Consider the following 23322-nt stretch of genomic DNA (forward strand, 5'->3'; position numbering starts at 1 on the left):
GTATTTTTGTAAATAGTCGACTAACCTCCACATCCACATTCCATCAAAATTTGCATTTTTCTGTTCGCACGCACTGTCACACTCGCCGCTAAATTTGCCAAATGTGCAAAAGGCGACGGCGGCCTTTTAGAAAACTCTCCCAAAATTAATACGTTTAATATGTGCCTAAATACCAATATTTAAAAATTGTGGTCACTAAATGTAAATGTTTGTGGCTTGGTGTGTAGATTATCTTGTGTAACATAAACAAAAGGTGTGCAAATAAAACGCCGCACCGCAGTGCAATCGCATTTTGAAAACGGTAAGTTGAGCATTTAATTGATGATAATTATATATTTACCGGTGCTTTAGGTATACATATATGTGCGCAAACTTCATGTATTAAAGATTAGCTTCGCGGCCATAAACTTTCATTCTTTTCTATGTTCTTTTCGCTTTTCGACTGTTTTGGCGCAATTCTTTCGGCGTTTTGTTGTATTGCGCATAGTAATTCATGATGTTAGAGCGAGATAAATATATGTACATTGTGTCTGATTTTAGTTGTACATTCATATGCGGGGTAAAAAACTATACCTTTGCAAAAAAATAAATTATTTATTAATTTATGTAGCTCTATAAATGTATAAATAATTTGGTTTTATTTTGTTTTCTTTAAAATTGTTAAACTTACATGATAATTTCATGTGGTATTCGATAAACTAGCTAAATAAGACCAAAACGCGTTCTGCTTTTGTAGAGATAGACAACTCTAGAATTTATGAAATTAAATTCAAAGAAATTGTAAATAATTTGTATGAGAATTTTTTTATTAAGAATTGGATTTTAAATTATTTATATCAATAAGTAAGTGTCTTACATAAAGCTCAAAGTGCGTGTTAAAGGCTTGTAGCGGTCTTGTTACTGGTTAACTACATAGTTAGTTGTAATTTAGCCGGCAATGCAACTGAACTCAACTATACATACACGCACACATGCATACATATACAAATGCAAATATGCATACCTGCATACATGTGTCGGTTGTATGCAAAATAAAAAGAACAAGGTTATGTTGACGGGGTAGACACTCGTAGACAATCCATTTGCACCGACAGCGTTTGGTTCCCTACTAATATATATATAAATTTAGCAAATAAAATATGGCCTGGGCTCCATCAACAAACTTCGAGGATGATTTGGTCGATTTACAGCCTGATTTCAATTTAATACATGGACAGCTAGCGTATGAAGCCAAGCAAAAGCAAGACTTTACTCCGCGTCCAAAGTCAACTTACGAGTATTTGGCTAAACGGGAAGAGCGGAATGCGGAGATTGAGAAAGATCGAAGCACAAAGTCAAAGGAAATAGGCGCCAGTCTGGCCATGATGGAGCGTATTCAAATGATAGCTGGCACTAAGCCGTTAGGTGAGCACGCGACAATGTCAGATTGGGATGACAAAAGCACCGTGGAGAAGGAGGCGATTGCTATGATGCGACATTTTGGCATGATGTCAATGACTGATGGCTCATTAGCTCCGTCACGAACTGAATCGTTGCCACACGGCAGCATTCATGTTATGCGAAATGGTCGACGAAGTATGCCATTGATCTTGGATCCAAAGTATTTTGAACCGGGTAAAAAGCGCCAAACGAATAAAGCGAATATATCCAAAAATCTAAAGAACAAGCAATCTGAAAATATTGGCAGCGTCTATAATACTGGCAATTCGCATTTGAATGATACGGAAAGCAGCCGCGATGACAATGATTGTATCGAAATACCCTATAAATTGCTTGTAGAAACAACAGAAACGGGAAAAGGCGAAGGGAAGCACAGAGTCGTCCAATAGTAATAGAATACTCTAACCCAAATCTGATAAAATGTCATGAAATGAAATGTCATGAAATAAAATGAAATGAGAAAAATGTGATCCATATAATTAGTACAAAATGACACAAAGCGTGCCTGGAATATTTCTTAAAAAATATGTATTTTGTTCTATTAAAAAATAAAACAAAACTAAGGATTATACCGTTTACCCATTAATATCTGAGAATATATTCTAAATAATATAAGATTAAATTTAAGAAATGAAGTAAATCATCAATATTTTAAATAATATAACGTTCAATTTAAGATTTGAAGTAAATTAGTCTACATTAATCACTTATACCTGTTTTAGTGTCAAATATATTCTGAACATGTTCATATATATTTGAACAGTTCGTTTTTATTATTTAGTTTACGTCCGCTTAAAATTTATTCTACTTTTTTTTCTAAATTAAGAAGCAATTGACTAATATATGCATATGTATGTATATACACATAATACATCGAACCTATTTTTAAGGATTCCCAATTAATAATGTTATTGGAATAAACAAATGACTTAGAAACAGAGTTAAATGTACCTAAAAATGCTTTAATATTTACTTAAATGATCGTTAGCTTAGCTTGTATTTAAAATAAATATACATTTATTTAATAAATTCTAGTAGTAACACTGAATATATACTACATATATACCAATAGTATAATAAACCTATGAGTAGTGCATGCTAACGGTATACGTACGCATGCTGTAATTGTCTATACTTTCGTATAACTCACTATTGTAGAAACTAAATAACCTAAGATAAGAATAGTAAATTTGTTAGTAGGGCAAACACGATTCAGGCAGAGTGATAGTTAATTTTTGTTGCTATGGGACTATGGGATGCTGCTGTCTTATTTATGAGGGCCACGATTTTCTTATGCTTGTAGATATTCCTCTACATACAATTTACACAGTCATGCATATATTTATTCTTATGTGTGTAACAGACAGCCGTCGGGGGTAAACAAGTTGCGGACACATAAGAATATATATACTATAATATATACACATGTATATATACATATATATAGTACATATTTACGCAAACGAGTCCCGACTCTTGTCGGGAAGACTTGAAATCTTTAAAATGCTGCAATTCCAAAAAAGAATAAAAGAACTCGACTAACAAATACCCTCAAAGTCAATAAACATGAATGTGAATTATTTAAAATGTGACCTTTGAAGGTACATTTAAAACAAATTTAATTTAATCGAGAGCAAACTGCCAAGTTTGTTTATTTAATATTAAAATTGAACTGGGTTCAGTAGATATCCTAGTCGGAAAGTTCAGCATAAAGTTAATTTCGGGTTATATTTAGAGTAAGTTACATTATATATTCTATAGGTAATATATAAGATAATGATTGTATCATTAACTTTAAGAGAGAGGGTTTTTTTAACTTCATGTACAGAACAGTCATTATAATGTATATTTGCAAGGGTATTTAACCTTTGATAAAATTAGCTGACCTTTTTATTTGTATTTTTAGAATATTCAATTCGTATGTTGTTAGCATGACATAAAAGAAAGAGGTGAATCAATGCTCTTAATTGCAGCCATTTCGTCCCACTCGTTAATGTACAGTCAAGGAATCACCTTCCATTTTATGTACATCTGTGTGTACATAAAGGTACGACTCAGACTCTTAATCTAGGACTACCAAAGTGGGGAATGGGGTAACTCTTATGGTCACATTGACGGACACGTCGTACAACGACGCCGACTTTAGTCTGTAAGTGAATACTACTACGCTGCACAATAATAAAATCTACACATACATGTATATAAATATATATATTTATATGTATATGCATATGTATGTATACGCTATATGCATACGTATGCATGTATGTTGGTATTTGTGAGTAGCCAAAAGACGGAGAAGAAGTAAAAGAAGCAACAGCCCTGCGCTCACCGGCTGTCGCCTGCGTAGCAATTGCCCTACGCTCACCGGCTATATCTGTTGTGTGCTGTGCTGCTTTCGTCTCGGTCGCCGACTTAGTCCCAGCTGCTTCTATGAAACTTAAGAGCTGCAAGTTTTGCTTGGAAGCTGTTTAGAGCTCGCACTGCTACGAGAGAGTGTATCAACCACCAAAATTGACGTTTTGGCGCGCGCATGCGTAAGCTTTCGCTCTCAATATTTTATCTCTTCTTCGCTCTCTGTGAATCTTGCTCACTCGCTCATTCTCCCTCTTTGCCAATTTCTCTCTCTCTTTCACTCTCTCGCCTTTGCCTGGAAGTTTCGAGTTGCCAGCCTGGTCCATGTCATGTAGATTATAAAATGTTCATGTATCGGTCGCATTTGCTGCTCACAGTTTCACTTTAACGCTTGCCCAGGACGAGCCGATATACATATGTGACAGGAGACCGGATAGATAGTTTAGTTTGCCAATATGAAATAAAAGTATTAAATAAAGGAAAGCAGAGAAAATGGAATAGACAACACTTACGTTAATACCGTTTCATAGCTGTCGCAAAACAAATTAAACAAAAGCCGGGACATTGGCACCTTTGAGGTGTCTAGATACAGACAAAACGTTACCTACACATTAACCGGAATCATATACGTATATATATATGTATACGCGTGTGTCCGTCTGTGTGTTAGTGTGTGTACTACGCGTAGTGTCTGTCAGTGAGCGCTCTCCGAAAAAAAACTCATCAATCGCGGCGATTGACTTCAGCTGCAAACGGTGGTGGGCTTAAGTAAAATAAGAAGCAAAATGCGAAGCATAAAAAAGCGGGCGAAAACTTCACACAAACAAATGCAATTCACGCGCGTGTCTCAAAGGCGAAGGATAACTTTAATCGCAGCCAGCACGAAATATCTTATGATGGTAAATCTCTTCCCACTTGCTATGTCGATTAAAAACTCAATTTTATTCAGTTTCTCAGCAAGTTTTCTCTGCACACGTACACGTGGCTGCTTCCAGCTGCCGCTACAAAAATACTCTAAAAAAAAGAGGTTATAATAAAAACTGGCTGGGCTGGTATTTTCGTAGCGAGCTTGTCTGTCCGTAACTCTGGCAGCCACATGATACGAGTATGTCCATCTCCATCCCGTCCCAGCTGCAGCACTGATACCTGTCTCTTATAGTGTAGTATATATTTTATCCTAACCATATAATATCTTTTCTTTCTTTCTTTTATTTTTGTTTCATTTCTGCATTTGTTGTTCCGCGGCAAGAGGCGGTTAGAGGCCTCTAGAGTGCCAGGAACTGCTTCATGTACAGGGCGCAAAAAAAAAACAGAAACAAAAAAAACTAAACCGGTGCTCAAATAAAAATACTTGACGAAACTCGTATTTGCTTAACTTCTTCTTCTTCTTCGACAGGCTGGCGGGGCAACTCTCCCAGCCGCAACTCCTAGTGCCAACTGGCAAGTCCCACAGCATAAGCTTTTTTTGTCGCTGTTGCAGTGGCTGTTGCTGTTGCTAGGGGACTAGTTTCCAGCTAGACGAGGGATAAGCAACAGCGATCGTATGGGCAACAAGCTTATAGCAGGCTTTTTAATGGAATATTTTGCATTAAATGAATGAAGTAATGCGACGAAAGTAATTCGTCTTCCTGTGAGAAGTACTCGCTCTCATTTTAGACACTTTTTTTGCTTTGGCTTTATATTTTTACTTTTATATATATTCAAAATATATATTCCTTTTTAAAGTCCTTATCATATTCGAATTGCTTTGCATTTTACATACTTTCTATGCACTAGCTGGGAAAAGCTTTAAAAATATAAATATATTTCCAAATTATAAAATTTGACTAAAAATTCACAAAATTTATATTAGATTAAAAAATATATAAATGGGATATGCATGTTAAGCTCCACGTTGTACCTTCATATTTTTGGCCACATCGGTTGTATTTAAAGTATTAAAGTTTTAGGATCTTAAAAAGTGTTTATTCCAGGGCCCTTCGCCAACATAGTGGGTCTAGTGCTCTCCATAATTGTCTATACGTATTGAGAGCAGCAGGTCGAGTTTATTCAAATTACTTCTATGAAAGAGTTCAAATTTCATATCAAAATTTCAGTTTATGGTATATTATAATAATGTAAATTGATTATTTATCATATTTCATAAAACAGCTGCACGCAGAGTGTCTTTCAGTTCTTTTATTATATCATATAGCGAATTTGCCAGCGACCCTTAAACATGTGTTATGCTGGAGAGTGGAATGTATTGTATGGCTTATGTAAGGCATTGAGAGTGGCATAGATGATGCATGTAGATCTGGTTTTCATCAGTTGCACACATAGTTCGCCTGGCTATATCAGTCATATACAGTCATATATATATTTCTAAGTCTTAAATGTTGCTTTGTTACTTCATTCTCTTGAAAATCGATCATTCCTTTGTTGTCTACACCGTTGTTCTATATCGAAGGCATGATTTACTTTGCATTGATCATAGATGTGCATACCATGGCTAGATGAAGAGTATACTTCACATATGTGTACATATATACTCTAACTGACTGGAATTCGATATCTGTTCCGACGTAGATGAGGTTGACAGCCAAAGCAGCACTTACGACATATTCTAATTTGCATTTATAATGCGAGGATTGCATAAATTGTCATGTCTGGAATTCCCCGAGGCCGCTGTCACTGTCCTAATCAAAACTGTACTGGTAGGCTGTTCGTCCGTCAAACTGTGAGCAGAGCAGCATTTGCACTCTGTCAACTGTTCAATAGAGTACACACAACAATATTATAAACAAAAGTTTAGTGGCCTGTTGAACGAACCAGCAGAGAACATCGAGAGCTTTCAAGCAGAAAGGGAAAAGGAGAAAAAAGCCGCTTTGAATGCCGCCATTCGTCTAAGAGAACAAAAGAGGCAAACGATGCTCTATTTGTCTCTACCCCAAGCCGGCCTAAGGACGAAAGGAACAGCGTGGCAAGTGCAGCATCCCAAATGCCGGCTGGATAGATTTATATGTAGAAGGACTAACGTTTTTATACCAGTTTAAATGTCAATCAGAAAAGTTGATCACAATCTAAATATATAAGTTTGTTATATGTTTAACTTATATCGTATATATACCTAGATAGAGCTTTAAGTGAGCAGTGAACAGCGCATGAGCGAACCATGACCATACCAAAAGATGAAACATTTAAACAGTATAAAAAAGTTGACGTTTTTTCCCTATAGTTTGTACACCACAAAGCTGCACCGCAGCATCCCCGAAATACATATCTATATATATATATATATGTCTGAGGGTAGGTGAATGTACTGATGCTGATATGTATGAATGACAGTGAAACTTCAACTTGATGAACTATGAGTATTTATGGTTAATTTTCAATTATTTTCTTGTAGCTCTGCTTGAGGCTCACATGACAAAGAGCTAAGAGATAATGGCCGCTGGAGACAATAGGTAGTAAATGCTACGCAGACAGGATATCAAGGCACACATATTGAGCAATCAAAGGACATGGCAGCCGCGACGTCAGCGACCCGCGAATTCGTTGAGGGCTGGACTCTAGCGCAGACGCTAGGTGAAGGCGCCTATGGCGAGTAAGTGGACAGCAATGCAACGCAATGCAATCCAAAATCAAAGGCCACTGCTGGCTGCAGCTTGGCTCGTACGAGCTGAAGTCAATAAACCGGAAATGCTGTGAGACGAAAATAGAGAAATCGCACTTTTCCGGCGTAGTGGCTGCTGTTGCTCCGTTATCGCGTTCCGAAGCTCGCTTCTGTGTAGCGCGCATGCTCCAACTATGAAGCTTCGGCGACACGGTAACAGGAGCACTGCACTGCAGCATGCAAAGACAAAGACTCAATGGGGGTTGGCGGGGCTCGGGGCTCGGGGCTCTACTCTCGGTTGCATTGAATAATTCCTCCGACAGTAAACGATGTTCAGCACGTAAAACTAAAAGAGCAACACAATTATTATCTTTGTTGGCGCAGGGTCAAGTTGCTTATCAATCGTCAGACGGGAGAGGCCGTGGCCATGAAAATGGTCGACTTGAAGAAGCATCCCGATGCCGTGATCTCAGTGCGTAAAGAGGTCTGCATACAAAAAATGCTACAGGACACGCACATCTTACGCTTCTTTGGCAAGCGATCCCAGGGACATGTGGAGTATATCTTTCTGGAATATGCTGCCGGTGGAGAGCTATTCGATCGGATCGGTAAGTAGCTTGTAATGCTATTTAGTCAAATTATAAAGAATTAAAATATATCAGTTGTCAAACTTGAACAATATGAAGAGCTTTGGTAATCTTTAAACTCTCACAGTTGATTTTTATTTGCAGAACCTGACATTGGCATGCCGCAGCATGAAGCCCAGCGTTACTTCACCCAACTGCTCTCTGGTCTGAACTATTTGCACCAACGTGGTATTGCCCATCGTGATCTGAAACCTGAGAATCTGCTGCTGGACGAACATGATAATGTTAAAATCTCCGACTTTGGAATGGCCACTATGTTTAGGTATATCATGCCTTAGATTATATGGATATTGGAATATGGAAAAACTTTTTTACTGTAATGCAAACATTCAGAATGTGAGATAGCCGAAGCCTTCTATTGCCTTAAGAGTTTAATAACAAGCAGACACATTTTAGAGTAATACTATACTGAATGTTGCAGACTATAGGATATATTTATATATATCTGTATAAAATATTATATATAATGGTAATATAATTGGCTGTGAAAATGCTAAATTATTGATGAATATTCAAGTTTCAAATATAAATGAATATAGTATTCAATAGAAACATCCTATACGCATGCCTTTTATCAATAATTGTAGAAGGAAATATAAGAATACAAATCAAAGCCTATAACTGATGATAGCATATAGCATAGGATATTGAAATAGCCAAAATAGACAAATAGACCACATTTCTTGTGTTTTATAGCTTGTTAATTGTTTTGAAATTATATAACTAATATATAATACTAAGCCTGCGTGGAAGCGTATACATCACAAGCATAATTTTATATATTTCAAAATGTTATATTTATTTATATTTTATAACTACAAACTTGTACTTTTAATTTAATTTGTTATGACTTATTCAATTTTTAAAGTATATTTAATTTATATTTATTTTCCTTTATTCCATCTTAGATGCAAGGGGCGAGAGCGTCTGCTAGACAAGCGCTGCGGCACCCTACCTTATGTGGCGCCTGAGGTTCTATTGAAGCCGTATCATGCCCAACCGGCGGACATTTGGTCCTGTGGCGTCATATTGGTGACAATGCTAGCGGGTGGTGAGTACAATGCACCTCACTCTATCCTGACACCTACTGCCTGCTTATGAAATAACTGAAAAAAAAAAACAGAATAAAATAAAAAAAAACATTTGCATATCGTTTCCTATTCTGTCGCTCACATTGCTCGTTTCTAATCAATAATAACGGCACTGTTACACACGGTCATCACGATTTGTCTATGTGATTTTTGTGTTTTTTTATATATGCATACATACATATATATATATTTTTATATATAACTCACTGTTCTATATGTTTTTGTCTCACCCACACAATTGCAACTTTCATTTTTGCTGTTTCTTTGGTATTCTAGCTGTAGATTGTTTTCACATATTGTATCATCTAAAGCTTTTATACCAAAGCTCCAGCTTAAATTGCTTGACACCGCCCAACCGCCCGCACCACCCGCCAACATCAGCAAAAAAAAAAGAACAGTTGGTCAAACTGTTTAGTGCACGAATTAAGCTAAATAAATGTTCATGAACTTTTCTAATTTGCACGGAACAAAACAAAACTCACCAAACTCACCACACGCTGCTATTGGTTAAAGCTCTTGCAATGAACTCAGCTTTGTCTATTTCCCTTCCACAGAGCTGCCCTGGGATCAGCCTTCGGCTGGCTGCGCGGAATTTATCACCTGGAAGGACAACGATCGCTGGCAAACGCAAACCCCATGGAGCAAGCTGGATACTTTGGCCGTGTCGCTGCTGCGCAAGGTGTTGGCCAGCAGTCCGGGTGGACGCCTAACGCTGGACAAGATACTCGATCACAAGTGGTGCAACATGCAGTTTGCCGAGCATGGTAAGAGGCTCAATAAGTAAACTTAAACAGTGCTCAATTTATGCCCCGCACCGCACACCCTGTAGCTCAGGTACTTAGTGACTCTCAATCGCCCATTGCTTTGCATACTTTGAGGGTCGCTCTGTGCCTGTGCCGCACGTGTTGCACACAGCCACACACAGTCGAAAGTCGAAGGCCGAACTCGAACTCGAACTCGAGCAAGTGCAAGTGAACTATAATGAAAAAGTGTTTTTATATTGTCGCCCCATTGCCGTTGCTTTGGCGCTTTAGCTGTATGATAGATTTAAATACTTCATAAAGCTAGATTACCAAAGCATTGGCTCTGTAGCCCAAGCCCCGCAGAGTTGTGAAACAGTCAAATACTTATTGATATTTATATGCATAGCAATTTATATTATCATTTCGTTTGGCTTTTTATTTTGCATATTATTTGTTCTTTGGTGATTTTAGCTGTATGGTGTGCGCGTATTCCATAGAGCTTTATTACCAAAAACCAAATGGTTTTTGCATTGCTTTCTTTTCGTTTATTCAGTTAACTGCAGTTTTGTCTTTGTTTATGGAGTTTCTCTGTTTGTTTGTCTTCAATTACTTCTAATTGCGTCGATTCGCCTCTTTTGCAGATCGTTCCTATGATTTAGTTGACTCGGCCGCCGCTCTGGAGATTTGCTCGCCCAAGGCTAAGCGGCAGCGCCTACAGTCGAGCGCACAATTGAGCAGCAATTTGGATGATTCAATATCGCGCAACTATTGCTCTCAGCCGATGCCCACGATGCGCAGCGATGATGAGTTTGTGCCGCGATTGCGTAAATCGAATGGGAATGGCCAAGAGGCAGATGACGATAGGCAGGCACTGGCTCAGGAGGCACGCTTAACCTATTGCTTCTCACAGCCCGCGATGCTGGACGATCTGCTGCTGGCAACACAGATGAATCAGACGCAACAAAGCGCATCGCAGAATTTCTTCCAGCGCTTGGTGCGACGCATGACTCGCTTCTTTGTGACGACGCGCTGGGACGATACCATAAAGCGGCTGGTGAGCACCATCGAGCGCCTGGGTAGCTACACGTGCAAGGTCAGCGACGATGGTGTTGTCACAATCTCGACCATTGATAGACGCAAGCTGCGCTTAGTGTTTAAGGCGCACATCATTGAGATGGATGGCAAAATACTCGTTGATTTTCGACTCTCGAAGGGCTGTGGCCTCGAGTTCAAGCGACGCTTTATCAAAATTAAACTTGCTCTCGAAGATATTCTGTTAAAGGGCCCAACGACTTGGCCTATAGCCATTGCAACCAATTCGGTGCCCTAGGTATTACAAATTAAGCATAGAAAGATAGATAGATAAGCATATCACCTGGTTTTCTAATCAGACACCTATTTTATGTCACTTTTTTAACCTCATCTTTAGAATAAGTTGATCAAAAAAGCTTTTAGTTTTGTTAAATGTTGAATAAGTATTTTTACTCTAGTTAGCTAAACGTTATGAAACAATAAATTGACAACGATTACAAGTTTTATAACTTTTTTAAATATTACGCAAATAAAGGTTTTATCTACGTTTTACATTATAAAAACATTATTTCAAATCCCCCTTTTACGAGTGATTGAAGACTCGTTTGAGTCTGCTATCAATCATTAAACCATACTTTCAGTTAGTCTTGCAGAAAATCTATTTAAATTTTCTTTTTTTGCATCTATTAAAAAGTTTCAAAATACTAAATACTTCAGAGGTTTACGCATGGCTTCCACACATGTTTTTATTTAATACAATTTTTTTTTAAAGTGCCCGAAGTTATGCAACAGAAAATTTCCCATTGCGAGCCTCGGCAACAAAGCGGCTTAACTTCAGCCTAAAAGTATGCAACATATTTTTTGACAAAATAAATTCTGGTAATTTACTAACTGTCGTATAGCAGCCGAACTGCCTTCCACATAGCCGAGTCATTCTAACCCTCCAATCATTATGCGGCACGAACTTCAACTAATAACAAAATTTCATGAGTTTAATCTGAATCGCCTGAAATCATCCATGTTGCGTGTTTTATCGTTGAATTCTTGATGGTGTTCTACCAGGCGGGTAGTACAGAGGTAGGAGCGATTCTAATAAAACGTCTCTGGATGCATGTAAAAAATAGTGTATGTCCAAATAGTGAATGGTGAATTCTAATTTATCGAGGATCGAATACTTACTCTTAGCAGGCTGGGAGAATGTACCAGACAGATCTGAGTCAAACAGCAACGTTTCTGCCATTTTAATTTACTCTCACTTGGATTTGAATATTCATGCTTTCATTATGCCGTGATCCATAAATCTATGAAAAGATTTCGTAAGCCATGAAATGATTTCGCTAAACATGACACATACTTTCATTATATTACATATTTACATTATAGTCTTATAAGAAATCGATATGTGTGATGAAATATTTACACACAATTCAAGGCAGCGATTCCAAAGTTCCATTTCAAAGAAATGCCAGAGATTTCAAAGAAATAGTCAGTTGTTAGCAAAAATTCTGATAACCTTCTCTTAAGGTCGAATATTTGAGCTATTTGTATGCTCTCTTCACATGATGGTTTCAATATTTCCATTCCTATCAGATGGTTAGAATGGATCGCAGCTTTTCAATAACAAAGTTAAATAAAATAGCGAAAAATGTGTTTTATAATTTCGAAATCTTAAATTAATATATAAATAATTTCAAATAAATATTAGGTGTTAAATATGAATATGCGAAAGGTTGAAATTGATTGGAGCAAAAGACTTGTGCAACATCTATTTTCAACAATATTTATTTCACATCTACTAACACTTGAATAAAATGTATTATATGTCTGCTTCTAGAACTTTATGCGCTGCTTTAACATGGATATATAAAGTTGAACAACCTGAACCAGTTACAATAATTTTAAGGAGTCGAGAGGTCAATCTTTATTAAAGTTACACAGCGATAACGTAGCTAAAAGCGACGTACGACTGGTTACAAATCTCTGCGAGACCAAATCATACGTTTATAAATAATGTGTGTATCATAGTACTGATATCAGTAAATATAATTTTTAGATAACGATGCAATTTTGGGACATAATAAATCGGTTTGTATTGTGCGCCAGACACAAATCTACACCAAACTCACACCTTGCTTGGGCGCTTATGCTTGCGCTTGCTGCTTTGGTATTTGTTAATTCGAGCGGGTGCTTGGTGCTTAATTGGAATTTATAAGAAGCGAGATTTATTGTGGTTTCCTGAAGTTCTTGCCAGCGAACTTAACGCCCTGGCCAATCTCCTCCTCAATACGCAGTATTTGGTTGTACTTGGCTAGACGCTCCGAGCGGCATGGAGCGCCAGTTTTGATCTGACCGGTGGAAAGACCAACGACCAGGTCACCAATGAAAGAGTCCTCGGTTTCACCGGAACGGTGAGACACCATGGTGCCCCAGCCGTTCTTCTTGGCTAGCAAATGGGCCTGAATGGATTCTGTCACTGTACCGATCTGGTTGACCTTAAGGAGCAGACAGTTGCAGGCTTTCTTCTCGACAGCAGTGGCAATGCGTTTGGGGTTTGTGACAGTCAAATCATCACCGACAATCTGAATTTTGGTGTTGCCAGTCAGATTGGACCAGGCATCCCAATGATCCTGATCGAAGGGATCCTCAATAGAGACAATGGGGAAGTCCTTGATGAATTCCTGATACAAGTTAGCCAATTTTTCGGGCGACAGCCACTGTGCCTTATCACTCTGTGGGTTCTTGAAGTCCAAATCATACTGTCCGTCCCTGAAGAACTCAGAGGCAGCAACATCCATGCCGATTTCAATCTGAATACAAAACAAATATTAAATAAATAAACAAAATATATAATTTAATTGTTTTGCTTACCTTGCCGGTGTAACCAGCCTTAGCGATGGCGTCGTTGATGAGGCAGAGAGCCTCCTTGTTGGACTGAATGTTGGGTGCAAAGCCACCCTCATCACCCACTGCGGTAGCATCCAAGCCGAACTTAGCCTTGATAACATTCTTCAAGTGATGGTACACCTCAGAGCCCATTTTCATGGCCTCAGTGAAGCTGGTGGCACCGGTTGGCAGGATCATGAACTCCTGCATGGCCAGCTTGTTGCCAGCATGGCTGCCGCCGTTGATGACGTTGAAGGCAGGCACGGGCAAGATGATTTCCTTGTTGCCAGCCAAATCAGCAAGATGCTTGTACAGTGGCACGTTCTTCTTGGCAGCACCAGCCTTGGCCACGGCCAGAGATACACCCAAAATGGCGTTGGCACCAAACTTGTTCTTGTTATCGGTACCATCGAGCTTGATCATGAAATTGTCAATGGCCGCCTGATCGGTCACATCCAGATTGGCCTTGATCACCTCGGGGCCCAGAGTATTGTTCACATGGCCGACAGCCTGCAGCACGGACTTGCCATGGTAATTGGCCTTGTCGTTATCGCGCAGCTCCAGAGCCTCATGCACGCCAGTCGAGGCGCCAGAGGGAACAGCTGCCCGGAACAGGCCCAAATCAGTGGTCAAATCGACCTCAACGGTGGGGTTGCCACGCGAATCGTAGATTTGACGTGCTTTGATCGACTTGATGGTCATGTTGCTATTTTTAGAACTGCAAAATACATAATAAAAAGTTTTGTTAATAATTATTTACTTTTGATTTCACTTTCACAAATGCATTTTACTTATTTAATAAAAGAAATTTATTAATAGCATTTTTATTATAGGTAAAAGAAACTTAATTTTGACTTCCGTGCAACTAGTAAATTTTAATAAAAATTATTTTATTCTATGCGTATTTGGGTAAATTAATTATATTATCTCTTTATGCTTGCCGGTATTTGATAAAATTAAGAACAATCAGCCATTTCCCTCCCGCAAGGAAATACTTTTTTTACAAGCGATACGTGAGAGCGCGATGGCAATAGCGCTCGCCGCTTGTACGAATGACCTCTACAGAGCGCTTTAAGGTCACAGCAAAAGTAATGGACTCAGAAGAACGCCGAAAAGTAAGCGAATTTTCGCATATTACGATAAGAAAGTGCAAAATATTGACAAATTATTACAATTTTGTATAAGTGAGCAAAAGGAATTAATTAAAAAGTATACATATATAACTATATATATATGCAAGTATTCACATTCACCGTTTGCATAAAAATACATAATAAAAAAATGTATTAGATAACTTAGATAGCTTTCATAGAAAGCTAATTTCGCGGTTAAAAACAATTGATATAAAATTGAGAGGAAAAAGTAATACTAATAGAACACAATTTTCTCACTTGAATACATACCAAGAACTTTTAAATTTTAAAAATTTAAATCCAGACGAGAGCGACTTCTGTGAGCTTCGGGCTTGGCTGGCTGATTTGCTACTGAAATCGTATGTCGGACAACGCGATGATGCGACGAAGTTTTTATTTCGGCTTGCGCTGACTTGTATTGGTATCGATGATTGCAGCAAGGGTAATACATACAAGGTCCGCGATACTAAAACGTTAGCCATTGTTGTTGTGGACTGTGGGACCTAAACTGCCGCTATAGTTGCGTATACGTACTCCAGGCAAGGTGCTGCCTGTGGAATTTTTCGGGCAGAAGCTGACTGCCGGTAGCTTGGTGGTGGATATAAGATTGACCTTGTGCGAAGGTTAGTCAAAATGGCATCCACATGTGGTTTCCAATCACTTAAATTTGGGTAAAAGCTTTGAGATAGAAGGAACATATTTAGTTTTAATTAAAAATAGCCAACAAAATTTAACAATTCTTCAATAATATAAGATGTTAACCATTGGCGATATGCTGACACTTCCCAGCACTGTTAGTGTTGTAACAGTAACGCCGATATCGATTCATCGATATTAAATCAACAATCTGTGGAGCACGCGGCCGGCACTGTTTTTGTATTTTTATTATTATTGTTAAACACATTATGTCTGCAAACACGAGTATTATTATGCCCGGCGAGCGTGTTACGCTTGTGGAAGACGCGGCGAAGAACAAGCGCGTCATACTAGGCCCAGGACTAAGAAGACTGGATGACAAAGTTGTAGCCAGCAAGGCGGGCCCGCTCCGACACAAAGAGCCAAACACATTTTGGGTGGACAACTATCAACGGCGTTATGTGCCAGCGAGAGGAGATCTAATTATTGGCATAGTGAAGGCTAGAGCGGGCGATTTATATCGCGTGGATATTGGTTCAGCGGACATGGCCTCAATTTCCTACCTTGCATTTGAGGCAGCTACAAAAAAGAATAGGCCAGATCTAAATCCTGGGGATCTGCTCTACGCCCGCGTTCTCAATGCCAATGCGGACATTGAGCCCGAGCTAGTGTGCGTAAATTCAAATGGCAAAAGCGGCAAGCTGGGTGTTTTGCAAGATGGATTCTTTTTCAAGTGCAGCCTAAACCTAGGCCGTCTATTGCTGCGAGAAAGCTGCCCAGCACTGGCAGCCCTCACCGAGGAGCTGCCCTACGAGATTGCCGTGGGTGTCAACGGTCGAATTTGGGTGAAGGCGCACTCAATGCGAGAAACAGTGGGCTTAGCGAATGCGATTATGGCCCTAGAACAGGCTGGCTATTCGGAGATAGAGAAGATCTGTGGGAATCTGAATGGTGTGGTGCAAGCGTGAATAATTAATGTCAAATTTCAAACTATTTACTGTTAAAAAACTCTAGGCACTGAAAATTGATAAATCTTATTATACAAAATATAAACTAAGAATTGAATATATCGAAAATAAAAATTGTCTAACTTAGTAATTCACGCCTACTTTAATTTAAATATTTCATATATTCAAATTAATAATACAATTAATTTCCATAGTGATGACTATCTACCGGCCTAAGCTTGATTATTCAACATATGTTTGCCAATACCTGAAATTTTGATCTCTATACAAGTACTAAATTAATTTAAATTTTACTGCCGATATTTCGCTCATCAATACGCATCTCTCACTCTCTCTACCTTATAAATATCGAAATCAGCTGAGAATGTTATCAGTCTACAAAAGGAAAGTTTACGTTCAGTTCGTAGCTGCTGCTTCGCATATTACGTTAAAGTTCAAAGTGCCATATGATGTCTTTAATTGAATTTTTATTCATTTTACTGATTGCTTACTATGTTGGCTATGTATTACTCTGGATAATACTCGATTGTAATGTGGCCTTATGGTACAAATCTCGTTTCGGAAACTCGATATCGACAATGCGTGGACAGGTGGTTTGGATAACTGGTGCCTCAAGCGGCATTGGACGCGCCCTGGCGATTAGTTTGGCCCGCCATGGCGTGCGTCTGGTGCTTAGTGCACGCCGCCTTGAACAGCTGGAGCAAGTGAAAGTCGAATGCTTGGCAGCAGCGCGTGGCCTATTGGCTCAGAAGGACGTGCTGGTCGTTCAAATGGATATGTTGCAACTGGACAAACATCAAGCGCATCTAAACACTGTTCTCAATCATTTCGAGCGACTCGATGTGTTGGTTAACAATGCGGGTCGCTCGCAGCGCGCCAACTGGGCAGACATTGAGATTCAAGTGGATCGCGAACTCTTCGAGCTGGATGTCTTTTCTGTGGTGCATCTCTCTCGCTTGGTTGTGCGCTACTTTATGGAGCAGAACGGCGGAAGAGGCCATATTGCAGCCACTTCGAGCATAGCTGGCTTTAGTCCGGTGCCCTTCTCGGCAAGCTACTGCGCCGCCAAGCATGCCCTCAATGCCTATTTGTATTCACTGAAGGTGGAACTGCGCAAATTGCATGTAACCATTTTTGCACCTGGTCCCATTGCCACAGACTTCTTGATGGAAGCATTCACGGACACCAAAGGCGTCAAGGTGGGCGCGAGCACAGCCAATCAGAAGCGACTAACAGCGGAACGTTGTGGAGATCTCTTCGCGGTTGCCATAGCCAACAAAATGGATCTCACTTGGTGTGGTTTGTTCCCGGTTAATGCGATGGCGTATTGTGCTCGTAATGCAACGCTCACCAAGATCTTAGGCCACTTCATGACCGAGAAGACCTTAAACAAAATCCGCGAGGGCAAACTATAAGACCTCACACAGATCATATTTTGATAAGATAACTTTACTTATACTACAAAGAATCAAATGTAAATAAGATAAAGTTTATTTTGCTCCAAGCGCTGCCTTTACATGTTCTGGAATCTTGATCCGTTTTCTTTTGGCCTTCAGCTGAGTTGTCTGCTCTACATGCTGTAAGCTGGGCTTATTCGCTCTTTTGCTCTTTTTACATGAAAGCGGATTAGGATTCTTTGGCCCTTTAACTTTTTTCGTCTGAACAGTTTCAGCTGGTTTTAAGCCTTGTTTTTCTTTCATGTACTCGATCTTCTGTTCATGTTGGCCAAGCATCAAATTCTTGGCTTTCTTTTGTACCCATTTCTTAGAGGCGTCTGAGGGCGCCTCTAGCACTGGCGTCGCTTTGTGCAGATAGAGAAGGCAACGTCCAGGCACCTTACGCAGACTTGCCTGCAGCAGACGATCTTGCGTTGCGACTATATAGCGATTGTCCTTTGTCTGCAATTGAAATTGTGTATAGTTGTTGATATTACTTCGAACTATACTATCTTACCATCGATTTCAGACACTGCGCAGCTGCAACAGGTTTGCCTTCGTGCCCACATTTATGCACGTGGAACTGCTTGACAATCGTTAAGGCGCCTGACAATGGAGTTCCTAGTGCTTCCGCTTCGAGTATGATGCATTGTGTGGTTAGAAGTTTCACATTACATTGAAAATATTTTTTGATTTGTTCCTCTATTCCAATTTTGTGCTAAAAGTAAAATGCGTATCTCAATTCAATTATTCAGTTTCTTTACGAGCACTCCTATTTAACTCACCTGTAGAGCAGCCTGACAAAAGGTGGCGTCGATAAGTACTTGGTACGGTTCACGGTAATCAAAGTGCGTTGCAAAAAATGCAAGCGTTTTGTGAGATTTTTTAAAACGCGAGATCTTCATCACGTTGTTTATAATTCATCAACAAAACTAAATTGTCGATTGACAATCACTCGATAGAATGTTATGTTATATATGATGCTTATCGATGAATCTTCTTTTTTTTCTTAAATTATTTTATTTTGATTTAAGTTCTTTTTATTTTATAATTAATGACTATGTGCATTAATACCATGAGATAAAACGTTTTTATTCATAAAATAACTCTTCGAATGAAGCCGATATCGTTTAATTATCAATCACTAACCACCGCAGAGTTGAATCTAACAGTGAGGGTGCTGCCAACTCATGCAAAAGTATGTTTGCCTGGTGATATTTTAAAATATTGGCGCAATAATTAATTGTGCGTATTTTCAACCACCTTTCAGTTTTCACCCTCTTTCCCATTGTTGCGCGTTCTGTTTTCGTTTATGTTTGCTGCTTAGTTATATTTATAGCGCAGTTGCAGGCGGTTTTTATATTTATATACGTCGTATTTGAACTGATATAAGTGTATTTATTTATATATATATATGTATATATACGTGTGCAAGTAGCTTTTTATATTTGTGAAATGAAATAATATTTTATGGTTTAATGTGGCGCTCTGAGTCAAAGCTAATATTGAAGTAAGAGTGCTATAAATATTTAATTGATCATTGCTTATAATAAAGTTAAAAAAACATATGATTGAGTTAAGTGGAAGAGTATGTAAATATATACATTGATATTAAAGTTACATTGATTCTGAAGAATAAAAAATATTATTTTGATATATATTAAATTTCATAAACAAATATCAGTTTTTATATTTTCGGTTGACATTGATTAGAAATACAATTTAAAAATTCTAAATTTTATCAATTGCATAAAGTGATTAAGTTTTTAAGGTAATGCCCATGGAACATATGGCAAATTTATAAAACCTGTTCTTTTCACATACGAGATAAGCCTAACAGAAACTCGAATGGGGGCGTATCGCTTGGGCTACCCCCATGATCAATTCAAGATTTCCAGCAAAGCGAAACTAGAAAATCAATGGCTATTAATTAATTGAAAATTTCTAACCGGGGTGAAATCATAAATTTGGTGGCATAAGGCGTGGTGCAGCTCGTGCAGCAAGTATATAACTTATGTATGGCAGTGCGAGTGGAATTGATCAAATCTCGTTCAGCCTGTCAGCTGGGTAAGCGCGTTAATCTAGAATATTACAAAAGTATAAATGAATATTTTTACTACATATCTAATCCGCGTATTTGCAAAGGCTGCAAGCGTCGAACTCTCAACTGGTTATGACAGCTGAGAGTATCAATTGCTTAAACAGTAATTGATATCAACCTCTGCTGAAGGTTCCTCCATAAAGACAATCAGCCCACTTTTTGAGTGTGCTTAAGTTGATTAGATATAATGCAGCGTTTATATGATGCCGAACCTGAAAGCTCAATAAAATTGGAAGTCTTTACGTGTTTTTCGTGCTGCATTTAATATGACTTTTATGACTGCTTATGCCCGATTAAACGTCGCGGATTTTACATTTGCCGGATTTGCGCTTATCAAGTGGATTAGCCGATGGATAGAGGAGGACACAGACCGGTTTGCCGTTTCTCCCACATTTGTAATTGTTTTATATTGGTCAAGTTCAAGTGATAAAGTCAATGCAGCTGCACATACTTGATCTCATTCAGATTTCTTAATGAACTTTGAAATCGTTAGCAAAGAATAGAAATAACTGCACACATACATACATATGTGTGTGGACGTGCCTGCATATTTTTTGGGTATTAAGCAGAGCATAGCTTATTCGGTAATCCGGGATTGTTTCGATCGTGTCTCGCATGCCGAAGACTATTAGAATCTGATTTACGTCAAAGGTTTCTTGGTTTCCGGTGCGACGTGATTTGTCGTCGCCACTTGGTAATGGGCCAACGAAAGTCACGTTCCAAAATATATATATAGAGACATATATACAGGTTAGATATATAATTCAAATTGTAACTATATATTATAGTAAAAACTAATATGCTAACTAAACTTGTGACTGAAAAAGGTCGTATATTTATTTAGCTATTTTTTATGTATCAATTTAATAAATAATAATATAATATTATATATATATATATTTTTTTTTTATATTTGCTTTTATTTTATATATACATTTTTGACAATCTCGAGTTATATTTCAATATTATATTATTATTTATTATTGTTTTATTAAATTTGAATTCAGTCAATGAAAATATTGTTTAGCTCTATGTTACGTTAACATGTTTTATTTAAATTTTGTAATGCCTCGCGATACACTTATGTAATATATATTTATATACATATTTATCTACTGTGAGTATAGCGAACAATTTACTTGGCGGCTTTCTCGCACGATCTTCGTTCCATTCGTCATATAACTGAGTCTGAGTCAGGGCGAAATGCCGCCCAGCGCTCAGCTCGTACTTTATTCCATTCATGAGTCTTGATCTATCGTCAAGTTTCAATTAAAATTTTGCTGTTTGTATCGAGTAAAGACTCTCCTTTCTTTTTAAGACAGCTACCATGCATCTGCTGCCTGCATATCAATTGCCTGCGCTTCAGTACCTCACGTCATATGGATTAATTAGTGATCAAATGCCGAGCTGCGCGCTTGATATGGCTGACATTATGGATTTGCATGCAACTCATTAGAAAACAATCCGCGTAGCAAGTGGATTTTTTTATAATGCGATTTTATTTCGTTGCGAATTCAAGTGGGAATTAATATACAAATGAAAATTTTGACTAGGCAATATGTAATGCTCGTTAGCTCATTGTGAAATGGGTATATTAGTTTTGCAGCTAGCGATTTAGTACTTCTATAGCTGAGATACTGAGAGGGTGCTGCAAATCTTATAATTCCTATATATATATTGATGTCAAAGATATTTTGGCACTGATCGGATAATCTAGTTTTTAACAGTTATATAGACAGTTATATAGAAACTCACAAGTGAGTATTGAATTTCTATGGACTATGTCTTTTCTAGTTTAACATATGACTAGAAAATGTTGATTTGCATCAGTATGGACCTGTTGAGAGATTTATAAATTATATGAGCTGCCTAGAGCGGCGTGACACGCATAAAGACATAAATTTCGCTGTTTAGTGGCGTGTATATGGTAGTCGGGTACACCCGACAGCAACGATCTTTCTAGTTTTCTAGTATATTGCTTTTTTGTCGCTCATTTGGTCGTTAAACTTTTCGATCTCTTCTCGCCAATGTATTATTATGCCATACAATCTAGTGTTACGACCATATTCATAGCCGGAATTGAACCCATTGACCTCTTGTTTAGTTTTAACTATATTACACACGCCCACAAATACATGTAAGAAATCGTGTAGAGAATTGTCACGCGCTCGCTATATGGTCAACTCTTATCAGGCTAAGTACTATATAGTTCAATAATTTCTAATTTTTTCTGTCATGTGTAGATGAAACTGAAAGTTTTCCTATAGATAATCTTGAAATTGGCGACTTTGCTTTTGAATGCGGCTCTATATAAATCGAATTAGCCTTGAAGTCTTGTTTAACAAATTATTAAAAATAATATGCTGTCGTTGTTTCCGTATCTGATAAGCATTTCACTTGAATAAACTATGAAATAAACACTCGTCTTCGCTTCTCTTCTCTTTGAGTCTGAGCTAAATCTCTCTTGATGTATAATTATATATCATATATATTGCATAATATATCTGTCCTGCAAGTGTACCTGCAGTTCGACTCTTTGAAAGCAAAGAAAACCGTTCCTTTATGATTGTTATTATTTCAATTAGCAAGATTATATTATAAATGGATGCACACTTACCTAAGTACAGTGTTTTTCAAAATCGAGCAAGCGTAAAGTTAACGTTAACTGAAATTGATCAAGTTTATATCATTATAGACATTCTACAACGAATGCAAAATTATTCTGTAATGCAAAAATTTTGAGGGCGGCTTTTATGTGCGTTAATAAGGGCCTTGAATTGAACTGTTGAACTAAAAAACTGGTTTTTCGCTTGACTTTTCTCTAATTGCGGCACAGAAAACACTTTAATAGGATGGTTCAAAGTGTCAACATTTAACTAAAATTGTGCATTAAGGCAGATGATATGATGATATAAAATATAAAAATTAAATAGCAAATGAATGTAGCTCAACAAAATATGCCATGGAATCTGTACAGATTTCGCTTAAGCTGTAGTAGATTAAATGAAAAATATATAAGAATATGTTTGTATTGTATGGGCTATAGTTTGATTCATTACTTAAGTTCAAGTGTGAACAAATTTCATCTTACATATTTACATTTGTTTATATTATCATAGGAAACCTAAGCTAAATGCGCAGCTCTTGTTTCAGAACTAGTCTTAAAACAGCCAGAGAAACCCCTGTCTGAACTCATAAAGTGATATAGCCTATATATATTTATATATTTATTTGTGTATTCTTTAAGAGAAGTATATAACTT

General features: G+C 37.9%; 6 protein-coding genes across 7 annotated transcripts; 4 read left to right on the forward strand and 2 right to left on the reverse strand.

Moving 5' to 3' along the window:
- Positions 1 to 222: 222 nt before the first annotated feature.
- LOC111596373 (serine/threonine-protein kinase grp) lies at positions 223 to 11392 on the forward strand. 2 transcript variants are annotated; one of them, XM_023310576.2, is made up of 7 exons: positions 223 to 301; positions 7184 to 7381; positions 7775 to 7998; positions 8122 to 8299; positions 8946 to 9088; positions 9683 to 9892; positions 10513 to 11392. In XM_023310576.2, exons 2-7 carry the CDS (start codon positions 7299 to 7301, stop codon positions 11199 to 11201), a joined length of 1527 nt encoding a protein of 508 aa, XP_023166344.1. In that variant the 5' UTR covers positions 223 to 301; positions 7184 to 7298; the 3' UTR covers positions 11202 to 11392. The 2 variants fall into 2 exon arrangements, with proteins under 2 accessions (XP_023166344.1, XP_023166345.1); XM_023310577.2 differs by lacking the exons at positions 223 to 301; positions 7184 to 7381 and having other exon boundaries at positions 7925 to 7998; positions 8105 to 8299.
- LOC111596374 lies at positions 224 to 2006 on the forward strand. The gene is made up of 2 exons (XM_023310579.2): positions 224 to 301; positions 1130 to 2006. Exon 2 carries the CDS (start codon positions 1140 to 1142, stop codon positions 1827 to 1829), a length of 690 nt encoding a protein of 229 aa, XP_023166347.2. The 5' UTR covers positions 224 to 301; positions 1130 to 1139; the 3' UTR covers positions 1830 to 2006.
- Positions 11393 to 12967: 1575 nt separating the features above from the next.
- On the reverse strand, positions 12968 to 16633 carry LOC111596366 (enolase). The gene is made up of 4 exons (XM_023310563.2): positions 16554 to 16633; positions 15190 to 15597; positions 13772 to 14504; positions 12968 to 13710 (listed from the first exon to the last, which is right to left on the reverse strand). The coding sequence occupies exons 2-4, from the start codon at positions 15399 to 15401 to the stop codon at positions 13126 to 13128; spliced, it is 1530 nt and encodes a 509-aa protein (XP_023166331.1). The 5' UTR covers positions 15402 to 15597; positions 16554 to 16633; the 3' UTR covers positions 12968 to 13125.
- Positions 15695 to 16547, forward strand: LOC111596367 (exosome complex component RRP40). The gene has a single exon (XM_023310564.2). The coding sequence runs from the start codon at positions 15825 to 15827 to the stop codon at positions 16521 to 16523; it is 699 nt and encodes a 232-aa protein (XP_023166332.1). The 5' UTR covers positions 15695 to 15824; the 3' UTR covers positions 16524 to 16547.
- A 255-nt stretch (positions 16634 to 16888) lies between the features above and the next one.
- Positions 16889 to 18024, forward strand: LOC111596286 (dehydrogenase/reductase SDR family member 7). Its single transcript, XM_023310440.2, has one exon. It carries the CDS (start codon positions 16970 to 16972, stop codon positions 17936 to 17938), a length of 969 nt encoding a protein of 322 aa, XP_023166208.2. The 5' UTR covers positions 16889 to 16969; the 3' UTR covers positions 17939 to 18024.
- Positions 17928 to 18910, reverse strand: LOC111596287 (rRNA-processing protein UTP23 homolog). The gene is made up of 3 exons (XM_023310441.2): positions 18745 to 18910; positions 18477 to 18677; positions 17928 to 18421 (listed from the first exon to the last, which is right to left on the reverse strand). The coding sequence occupies exons 1-3, from the start codon at positions 18862 to 18864 to the stop codon at positions 18014 to 18016; spliced, it is 729 nt and encodes a 242-aa protein (XP_023166209.1). The 5' UTR covers positions 18865 to 18910; the 3' UTR covers positions 17928 to 18013.
- Between the last annotated feature and the right edge of the window lie 4412 nt (positions 18911 to 23322).

The sequence above is a fragment of the Drosophila hydei genome, unplaced genomic scaffold, assembly GCF_003285905.1.
Source record: "Drosophila hydei strain 15085-1641.00,03,60 unplaced genomic scaffold, DhydRS2 tig00008116-arrow-pilon, whole genome shotgun sequence".
Taxonomy (NCBI): Eukaryota; Metazoa; Arthropoda; class Insecta; order Diptera; family Drosophilidae; genus Drosophila; species Drosophila hydei.